At 51.4% G+C, this 11,335-nt stretch overlaps 1 protein-coding gene across 1 annotated transcript in view; it reads left to right on the forward strand.

The window, feature by feature from the left end:
- The window catches only part of sugct (succinyl-CoA:glutarate-CoA transferase), a 23,681-nt gene that overhangs the window by 1,302 nt on the left and 11,044 nt on the right, over positions 1-11,335 (forward strand). The window contains exons 2-8 of the mRNA XM_027276561.1: positions 2,296-2,344; positions 2,432-2,505; positions 2,583-2,668; positions 2,920-2,970; positions 3,063-3,183; positions 5,329-5,420; positions 5,664-5,807. Of these exons, the coding sequence (XP_027132362.1) occupies positions 2,296-2,344; positions 2,432-2,505; positions 2,583-2,668; positions 2,920-2,970; positions 3,063-3,183; positions 5,329-5,420; positions 5,664-5,807 (617 nt within the window). The remainder of the gene's footprint in view (positions 1-2,295; positions 2,345-2,431; positions 2,506-2,582; positions 2,669-2,919; positions 2,971-3,062; positions 3,184-5,328; positions 5,421-5,663; positions 5,808-11,335) is intronic.

The following is an 11,335-nucleotide window of genomic DNA, read 5'->3' on the forward strand; positions in this document are numbered from 1 at the left end:
TTCTCTTCCTTGTTCTGTTTCTCTTTTTCTTCCGCCCATTTTCCTGCTTCTTCCCCTTTCTCCTCCCCTATACAGCACTGTCACTGCTCTAACAGCATTTTAACATAAGCTAACACAGCACGCTAACATGAGCAGCTAACAGCAGTAACAGAGCTAACCGCCGCTAACACTGAGCGGTAACATGAGCTAACAGACTGAGCTAAACATGAGCTAATAGCAGCTAACATGGTAGGCTAACATGAGCCTAAACTAAACAGCAGCTAACAGCAGCCTAACATGAGCTAACAGCAGCTAACAGCGTAACAGCAGCTAACACGCAGCTAACAGACTGAGCTAACCTGAGGCTAACACAGCAGCTAACAGACTGAGCTAACAGACTGAGCTAACAGCAGCTAACCGACTGAGCTAACAGACTGAGCTAATAGCAGCTAACATAAGCTAACAGCAGCTAACATGAGCTAACGGCAGCTAACAGACTGAGCTAACAGACTGAGCTAATAGACTGAGCTAACAGCAGCTAACAGACTGAGCTAACAGACACTGCTGAGCGACCGCAGCAGCTAACAGACTGAGCTAACAGCAGCTAAACAAAGCTAACAGCAGCTAACATGAGCTAACAGCAGCTAAACATGGGCTAACCTGAGCTAACATGAGCTAACAGCAGCTAACAGACTGAGCTAAACATGAGCTAACAGCAGCTACAGACTGAGCAACATGAGCTAACAGCAGCTAACAGACTGAGCTAACAGACTGAGCGAACACGAGCTACAGACATGCAACAAGCAGCTAACCGATGAGCTAACAGACTGAGCTACTGCGGCTACCAGGCTGAAGCTAACAGCCAGCATAACATGATTGCTAACAGCAGCTAAACATTATGCTCACAGCAGCTAACAGATTGACTGACTTTCGCTAACAGCAGCGCTCGTATAACAGACTCGAGCTAACAGATTGAGCAACATGATCTCCACAATGAGCCCTCACGTCGCTTAATTCTAGATCCTGACGTATAACAGATCTCTGACGCATACAGCAGCCTTACATCACGGCCTGATCGCTAACAGCAGCTAACCGACTGAGTCTAACAGGCTTGATGCTAACAGACTTGAGCTTTATTACGTGACCCCCTGCCACCCCGCCTAATTTCTTTTAGCAGATCAAAAGACATGAGAGAACATAAGCTAACCGCAGCATAAAACTGAGCTAATCATGACGCTACCATCCCATGAGCTAAAACAGACTGAGCTAACCAGACTGCAGCTAACAGCAGCTTAACAGACGAGCTAAAACACCCGTTAATGACCTTCGCCCTAATACAGCATGCTAACATTGACGCCCGCTACCCGCTAACATGAGCTAACAGCAGCACTAACCTGTAGCTTAACACCCGCAGGCTAACAGCTATGCTCAACCTGAGCTATAAAGCAGCTAACACTGAGCGAACCATGAGCTTGACTGTCTACGATCTTATATTGTTTTTGATGGACTTGATGTTCTTTTGCTCTACACAGTGTCTTTGATTACTTTGAAATGCGCTCTTTAATAAAATGTATTATTATTCTATCTCAATGAAGCTCACACGCCAGCTACCATTGACGCTAACAGAAGCTAACAGACCTGAGCCCCTTTTAATCAGTTGTCCCACGCTACCACATGAGCTGGCTCAACATGATTCTACCTAGCAGCTATTTTACAGACATGGAGCAACGGCAGCAAACTCCCGTAATGATTCTTTCGCTACCCATCTTCGATTTTCTGAGCTAACCATCAGCTAAACATGAGTTAACAGCCAGCCTAACCATGGAGCTAACAGCAGAGCTAACAGCTTATGCTACTACAGGCACTGTGATTGCTACTACAGCCAGTTAACATGACGCATCACATGAGCTAATTCATGTAATCGATTTAACTCACTTCGCCTGATTCGCGCTACCAGCCTACTGCTATACACGGACTGATTGCTAACAGCAGGCCTAACATGATGACGCCCTAACATCGACGCTCAATCTAACAGCAGCTAACAGACTGAGCTAACAGCAGCTAACAGACTGAGCTAACATGAGCTAACAGCAGCTAACAGACTGAGCTAACATGAGCTAACAGCAGCTAACAGACTGAGCTAACAGCAGCTAACATGAGCTAACAGCAGCTAACATGAGCTAACAGCAGCTAACAGCAGCTAACAGACTGAGCTAACAGCAGCTAACAGACTGAGCTAACATGAGCTAACAGCAGCCGTCAGTGTATCATTGGAAAGTTGCATAAAGTTTTCATTGATGAGTTTCATGTGAACAGGATCAAACCTTCGACCACTGGAGGGCGTCAGAGTGTTAGACCTGACCAGGTAAGCTCTTATAGAACGTCCTGTGGCTGTTCCAGGATCAGACATGAAGCTCAGTCTGATCTCAATGAAACGTTTGAATGTTGGCAGAGTTCTGGCCGGGCCCTTCGCCACCATGATCCTGGGAGATCTGGGCGCCGAGGTGATCAAAGTGGAGAGACCAGGTGAGTGCGCGCCTGTGCTTGCTTTGTTCCTCCTTCGTGGTGTGGCGTAAGGACTCAGGTGTTTTGTTGTCGGACAGGTGCAGGTGATGACACCCGAGCGTGGGGTCCTCCGTTTGTCGCCACCGAGAGCGCCTACTTCCTCAGCGTCAACCGAAACAAGAAAGTAAGTGTGTCAGACTCAGCTTCACTCGCCACACAGAGAACACAGGTGCAGTGTCAGAGTGTACACAGAAACCACGCTCAGGTCAGGTCCTCCTGAAGTCCACAACCATCTCCACCCAGGACCAGGTGGTTGCTCCCACACCACGGGGCCACTGACTGCACCCCACAGCTGCAGTGTAGATAGTCAGACTGGCAGAGGGGAGAACGGTGATGTTCATGTTCAGCCTCTGACGATGGCTCGTCTCCTTTCAGAGCATTTCTGTGGACCTGAAACATCCCAGAGGAGCAAACGTCATCCAGGAGGTACGACAAGACTCAGGTTCACCTGTCCGTGTGTCACATGACCATTAGACTTACATGTTTTGTGTGTGTGTGTGTGTGTGTGTGTGTGTTAGCTTGCAGCGGTGTGTGACGTGCTGGTAGAAAACTACGTTCCGGGTAAACTTCAGCAGATGGGTTTAGGACACGAGCAGCTCAGCAGAGTGAACCCACGACTCATCTACTGCTCCATCTCAGGTACTGACTTCCCCGTGAACGCTCCTCACACGTGGCGGCTCGTCTACAGAAGCGAGAGCGCCGAGGTCCAAATGCGACGAGAAAGAACTGACTCGATGCGCGAGAAAGAACCGTTATCTGCACATGAATGCAGATTATATTTCTGCTCCTCCTCAGCTGTGATTGGTCGCTCTGCAGGTTCCAGGTCCGACAGTTAAAGACTTGCAACCGGCTGGAAAGCGGAACACAGCGTTTGCCATAGAGATCTATATAATTCTAATATATAAAGGGTGTTCAAAGTCTGCATCAATCAGTAATCAATAATCTCCACTTTCCCTTCAGCCTGGGACCCCGTACAGCCCACTCCAGAACCCGGCTGATCCCCGTACAGCCCACTCCAGAACCCGGCTGATCCCCAGACCCCAGTTTGAAAGCCACTGCTGTAAATGTTCTGCTGCTGCTTCAAATCAGTTTCATGTTTGGTTCCATTGCTTTGAGGCTGATCGGTGTGTGCTCATGTTGGTACGAGCTGAGAGCTCTCGGACGGAGCATCCAGTCATTGTGGTGATTGGACGCAGAGAGCAGCCTGTTAACACCCAGCTTGAATATCAGTTATTGACAAGTTCTATATTTGATTTGCTTTGCGGCGCGGACACACCTCTCCTGTCTCCTTAGATATTCTGAGTATCTTAGCGTGCCTGTCTGTGCTTGCTGCTGTCCTGCAGTTCTCAGACTGAGCCACTAGGTGTCGGTAGACTCCACAGTAAGTGTAACTCTGAAGCGAACTCACAGTTCACACAGTAATGACACGCGGCACATTGTCGTCGCTCTGTTTCATGCTGGATTTATTGAAGCCTCGACAGCCCAGAAACACGTTTGAAGCTTTTTACCGCGAGGCCTCGCCGTGTCTTCACATCCTGCACACGAGTTTCTCTCTTTCTTTTCTTTCTCTCCTCCAGCTTCATCACTCCCACAGTTTTTTTGTTTCTCCTTCCCTCTTCGTCGCGCTCCTTTAAGAAAAACAACTACGTTACCCAGGAGGCCTCATTAAGCTGCAGCAGCTGGATGCAGTGGGCAGATTTACGGCTCGGTTTCATCCTGAGCTGTCTGAAGCCGAGCAGGATGCTTCAAGGATTAATGTCCTCATCCACAGAAACTCTAACTCCTGCCTGGGTTCAGATTTTCACTCAGTGACGGCAGGTTGTTCACGTGAAGAGTGAAGCTGTCCATGATCGTTTTACAAACCTCTCTGAAGATGATCTGCCAATATTCAGTCAGCTTTATTCTCCAAACATCTGATCTTCACCTCAGGAGTTTCATCAGATCAGATCAATAGCTTTGAATCAGCATTCAAACCTCAGCCGGCAGCTTCATGGATGTTAGATCAGGACCAAGAAATCTAGAAAGTTGATCAGGACTTCTTCTCAATGTGCCGGTGACGTTAAAATATATTTTTTATGTAAAAGATGCAACAATCTCTTTGTCAGGTCATTTTTAATGGAGTCAGTTATCCATCCATCCATCCATCCATCCATCCATCCTCTTCCTCTGATCTGGGTCTGGTCGTGGTTGCAGGGCTTCTCCCCAGCAACACATCCAGCTCCTCCTGGAGGATCCCGAGGCGTTCCCAGGCTAGATGGGCTATGTAGTCCCTCCAGCAGGTTCTGGGTCTGCCCCAGGGTCTCCTCCCAGTTGGACGTGTCTGGAGCACCTCCAAAGGGAGGCACACGGGGGGCGTCCTAATTAGATGTTGAACCACCTCAGCTGACTCCTTCCAACGTGAAGGAGCAGCGTCTCCACCCCGAGCTCCTTCGGTCACTGGCCAAAGCTTCTGACCAGAGGTGAGGGCTGGAACGAGACGGACTGGAAGATCGAGAGCTTCGTCTTCTGGCTCAGCTCTTCTATGCAGTACTCTGTATACTTCAGTGTATTTCAGCAGGGCAGTGTTGTCTCGAGTCGAGCTAGTTCCACGTCTGACCTGCAGAGTTTAAATATCAACCATCTGTCCGTCTGAACTTCTTCAGAGCTCAGACCTGTGAATCCCGTCAGTGTGCTGCTTATCAGAGCGCAGACTCAGCACACAGCTGCAATAAGAATGAGAAACCAGCCCAATAATCTGTGTGTGTGTGTGTGTGTGTGTGTGTGTGTGTGTGTGTGTGCACTCAGGTTACGGACAGACCGGGCCTCAGTCTCAGAGTCCAGGCTACGACTCCATCGCGTCGGCTGTGTCGGGGATGATGCACATCACCGGGCCGGAGGTCAGACTCTGCTTCCTTCAGGTTTCAATGACACCGTGATCCTGTAGCGCCCCCCTCAGGACAGACGTCACATGGTTAGGTGACTCAGAGTAGATGAGTCATCAGGATGTTTGGTCTGTACCTGAGTTCAGTGGGCTCTAACTGGTTTCCTGTGACCACGCCTTCACAATAAAAGTCATCTTCTGCTCCAGACTGAAGAATGACACACCTTCTCCTCCCATAATGCTTTGCTTCTGCTGGCAGGATGGCGACCCGGTGCGTCCAGGCGTCGCCATGACAGACCTGGCAACAGGGCTGTACGCACACGGAGCCGTCATGGCCGCCCTGCTGCACCGACACAAGACGGGGAGCGGCGTTCACATCGACTGTAACCTGCTGTCATCACAGGTGAGGGGGGAGGCCTAAATAATGGAGCCCTCACCCCTTGTATATGATCAAGCTACGTCATTTATTGGACACACATACACGCACGCACACACATCAATGAAAGAGGTCAAGAGAGTCTGCCCGGACACGGGGGCTAGAACGTCCAACGACTCATCTATTACAGCATTTAGCTTAAGCTTCGGCTATTACGCACACAACACTTCTACGCTCATGAGAAAATGGAAAAAGTCCACGCATCACGTCAAAGGTTTTCAGCACAGCTACATAAATTGGGGGGAGCTATCGGACAGTTACTCATAAGCTCTCACACGACTCACACACACCTACACGTCACGCGCAACACAGACTACTCACGAACGAATCAAACTGACTCACACACTCACACACACACGTTCTACAGTCCTCACTACACACACGTTAAACCTTACGATAGCACTACAGATGAAGGCACGCACCGCCGGAGCCCTCACTGTGATGAAGAAACACACAAAACAACCCAGCAGCATTCGACCAACTGCAGGCACGCTCAGCGGGCGGCACACGCCCCCTTCCACCTGTATGACAGACACACTCACGTCAAGGAAAAAGAAAAAGAAAGAGGAAAGACACAACAGCACCACACCACACACACACAAACACACAACACACACACACCACACTCACCCTCACCCCCACCCCCCACCCCCCTCACCACCGCACACGCCCCCCTCACCGTATGACACACAACACACACACAGCCCTCTCACACACAACACACACACACAACTCACCACACCCACACTCACACTCACCCCCCCCCTCACTTGTGATGACACACCACCACAACACAACCCACCACACACACACACACACACCTCAACACTCACCCCCCCCCACCTGTGATGACACACACACACACACACACTCTCACACACACACACACACCACACTCACACACTCCACACACACACTACACTCCCCCCCACCGCAACAACACACCACACACAACACACTACATCGGCTACACACACCACACACACACGCCCCAGCAACAACCACACACACACACACCACCGCGCTCACACGTTTACACACAAACACACGGCACGCCACACACACACACACCTACAACACTCACGCGACACACTAACCCCCCCCTCACCTGTGATGAACACCACACCACCACACACACACCCACACATCACACCACTCACCCACACATCGCTCACTCCCACACACATCACACACACACGCTACACACTCACACACACCACTCACTCACTCACACACACACACACACACACTCTCATCACACTCCACACACACTAACTCCCTCACACACACACACACACACTCACACACTCACCCCCCTACCTGTGATTGAACACACACCACACACACACACACAAACACACACACTCACCCCACCCTCACCTGTGATGCACAATCACTCACACACACACACACACACACACACACACACACACAAACACACAACACACCACACACATCACCCTCACCCCCACCCCACCCTCACCACCCACAGCCCCTCCCTGTATGACACACACACACACACACAGCCCTCTCACAGCACAACACACACACACAACTCACCCACCCCCTCACCCCCCTCACCTTGATGAACACCACCACAACACACACACACACAGCACACACCACACAACAACACACTCAATCACTCACCCCCCCCCACCGTGTGATGGACACAACACACACACACACTCTCAAACACACACACACCACGCACACTCCACACTCCACAAACACACTCCCCCCCACCACCCCCTGCACCTGTGATGACAGCAGGTTACAGTGCGTGTGAAACGCGCGCTCCCCCCCCGTCTTGTGTCCGGTGCAGCAGGGCGCCCATGAAGGCTCCGTTGCGCGTTACAGCCCTGTTGCCAGGTCGTAATGGCGACGCCCTGGACGCACCGGGTCGCCATCCTGCAGCAGAAGCAAAGCATATGGAGAGAAGGTGTGTATTCTTCAGGCCCCTGGAGCAGAAGATGGAACTTTGATTGTGAATGCGTGCGTCACAGGAAACCATGTGATGGACCCACTGACTCAGGTAGCCGATACCAAACTCACTATAGACTCATCTACTCTGCACTACTAGTCGCCTAACAGTGACGTCGTCCTGAAGGGGGGCGTTACAGGATAACGGTGTCATTGAAACCTGAAGGAGCAGAGTCTGACCTCCGGCCCGGTGATGGTGATCATCCCTCCCCGACCAGCCGACGCGATGGAGTCGTAGCCTGGACTTGAGCTGAGGCACCGGTCTGTCGTAACTCTAGGCACACACACACAACACACACCACCACACACACACACACAACCGCACCAGCACACACAGATTATTGGGCTGGGTTTCCGCATTCTTATGCAGCTGTGTGCTGAGTGTGCGCTCGATAAGCAGCACACTGACGGATTCACGGTCTGAGCCTCTGAAGAAGTTCAGCGGACAGATGGTTTGATATTTAAACTCTGCAAGTCAAGATGGGAAACTAGCTCGACTCGCGACCACATGCTCTGCTGACATCACTGAAGTATACCAGAGTACTGCATAGAAGAGATGAGCCCAGAAGACGAAAGCTCTCGATCTTCCCAGGTCCGTCTCGTGTCCAGCCCGCTCACCTCTGGTCGAAGTTTGGCCAGTGACCGAAGGCAGCCGGGGTGGAGACTCTGCTCCTTCACGTTGGAAGGAGTCAGCTGAGGGGTTCAACCATCTATAGGACGTCCCCCCGTGTGCCTCCTTGGAGGTGCTAGCCAGACACGTCCAACTGGGGAGGAGACCCCGGGGGCAGACCCAGCACCTGCTGGAGGGACTACTAGCTAGCCCACCACTAGCCTGGGAACGCCTAGGGATCCTGCTGGATGTGTTGCTGGGGGAAGACCCTGTCAACCACGACAGACACAGATCAGAGGAAGAGGGGATCGGATGGAGGATGGAATGGATGGCATGGATTGGCTGGAAGGAGGACGATGGATGGAATAACTGACTCCATAAAATGACCTGACAAAAGAGATGGCTCTTGTTACATAAAAATATAGTTTAACTATAGTCGTCACCCGCACATTGAGAGAAGTCCCGGATTCAAATTTCTAAGATTTCTTGGTCCTGATCTAACAACATGAGCTGCCGGCTGAGGTTGAAGCTGATTCACAGCTATTGATCGATCTGATGAAACTCCGGAGGTGAAGATAGGTTTGGAGATAAAGCTTGACTGCAATATGCAGATCATCTTCAGAGGGTTGGTAAACGATGCATGGAAGCTTTCACTCTTCAGTGAACAACTGTGCCGTCACTGAGTGAAAGTTGCAACCAGGCAGGATTCGAGTGTTCTGTGATGAGGACTATTATCCTTGAGCTACTCCTGTCTGACTTCAGACAGTTCGATGAAAACCGGCCGTAAATCTTCCCACTGGCATCCGCGGTTCTGCAGCTTATAGAAATAGAGTGCTCCTGGTTAACGAGTTGTTTTTGCCTTAAAATCGCGCGAAGAGGGAAGGAGAAACAATAAAAACCTGTGGGAGTGATGAGCTTAGGAGAGAAAGAAGAAAGAGAAAAAATCGTTTGCTAGTTAAGACACGGTCGAGAGCCCTCGCGGTAAAAAGTCTCAACGTGTTTCTGGGCGGTCGAGCTTCCAATCAATCCGCATGATACCATTGCGACGACAATGTGCCGGGTGTATTAGTGTGAACGTTGAGTCGTTCAAGTTACACTACTGTGAGCAGTCTACCGACACCTGTGCTCAGTCGAGAATGCAGGACAGCAGCACTCCCCGCCGGCCCGCTACGCTACTCCGGGATCGTGAGACTGGAGAGATGCTCGGGACTGGGGACAGGTGCATCCTGGATTTGGTCTGTACCTGAGTTCAGTCGGCGATTCTAACTGCGTTTCCTGTGACCACGCCTTCACAATAAAAAGTCATCTTCTTGCTTCCAGGGACTGAAGAATGACACACCTTCTCCTCCCATAATGCTTGCCTTCTGCTGGCAGGATGCGCGACCCGGTGCGTCCAGGCGTCGCCATTGACAGACCTGGCAACAGGGCTGTCGCAACACGGAGCCGTCATGGCCGCCCTGCTGCACCGACACAAGACGGGGAGCGGCGTTCACACGACTGTAACCTGCTGTCTCACAGGCTGAAGGGGGGGGGGGGGGTGGGGGGGGGGGGGGGGGGTGGGTGATTGTGAGTGTGTGGAGGTGTGAGAGTGTGAGAGTGTGTGAGTCGTGTGTGTTGTGTGTGTGTGTGAGAGTGTTTGTGAGAGTGTGTGCATGCGTGTGTCATCCCAGGTGCGTGGGGGGGGTTGGAGTGTGTTGCGTGTGAGTGTGTGTGTGAGTTGTGTGAGTGTGTGTGTGTGTTGTGTGTGTGTGTGTTGTGTCACTAAAAGTGAGGGGGGGCGGTGAGTGTGGTGTGTTGAGTGTGTGAGTGTGTGTGTTGTGTGTGCGTGTTGGGAGTGTGTGTGTGTGTGTGGCGTTGTGTGTGTGTGTCATCACAGTGAGGGGGGGTGAGTGTGTGCGTGTGTGTTTGTGAGAGTGTGTGAGTGTGCGTGTGTCATCACAATGAGGGGGGTCTTGAGTTGTGCGTGTGTGTGTGTGTGACAGTGTGTGTGTGTGTGTGTGTGAGAGTGTGTGCGTGTGTGTGTGTGCGGTGTGGGTGTGAGTCCTTGCTTCACTCTCCTTGTTTCCTCTCCTTGTCTCCTCTCCTTGCTTCCTCTCCTTGTTTCCTCTCCTGTCTCCTTCTCCTTGTTCCTCTCCTTGCTTCCTTCCTTGCTTCCTCTTCCTTGTTTCCTGTCTCACTCTCCTTGTCCTCTCCTTGCTTCCTCTCCTTGTTCCTCTCTTTCTCCTCTCCTTGCTTCTCTCCTTGCTCCTTCTCCTTGCTTCTCTCCTCTTTCCTGTCTCCTCTCCTTTGTCTCCTCTCCTTTGTCTCCTCTCCTTGCTTCCTCTCCTGTTTCTCTCCTTGTTTCCTCTCCTTGCTTCCTCTCCTTGCTTCCTCTCCTCGTCTCCTGTCTCCTCTCCTTGTCTCCTCTCCTTGCTTCCTCTCCTTGCTTCCTCTCCTTTTTTCCTCTCCTTGTCTCCTCTCCTTGCTCCTCTCCTCATCCTCCTCTCCTTCTTCCTTCTCCTTGCTTCCTCTCCTCGTCCTCCTGTCTCCTCTCCTTGTACTCCTCTCCTTGCTCCTCTTCCTTGTTTCCTCTCCTTGCTCCTCTCCTCCTCTCCTCTCCTTGCTTCCTCTTCTTGCTTCCTCTCTCATCTCTCTCCTTGTTTCTTCTCCTTGCTTCCTCTCCTTGCTTCCCTCTCCTCGTCTCCTCTCCTTGCTTCCTCTCCTCGTCTCCTCTCCTTGTTTCCTCTCCTTGCTTCCTCTCCTTGTCTCCTCTCCCTTGCTTCCTCTCCTTGTTTCCTCCCTTTTCCTCCTCTCTTGTTCCTCTCCTTTGTCTCCTCTCCTTGTTTCCTCTCCTTGTCTCCTCCCTTGTTCCTCTCCTTGTCTCTCTCCTGTTTCCTCTCCTTGTCTCCTCTCCTCGTTTCCT

This window comes from Larimichthys crocea, unplaced genomic scaffold (genome assembly GCF_000972845.2).
Source record: "Larimichthys crocea isolate SSNF unplaced genomic scaffold, L_crocea_2.0 scaffold451, whole genome shotgun sequence".
Classification (NCBI taxonomy): Eukaryota; Metazoa; Chordata; class Actinopteri; family Sciaenidae; genus Larimichthys; species Larimichthys crocea.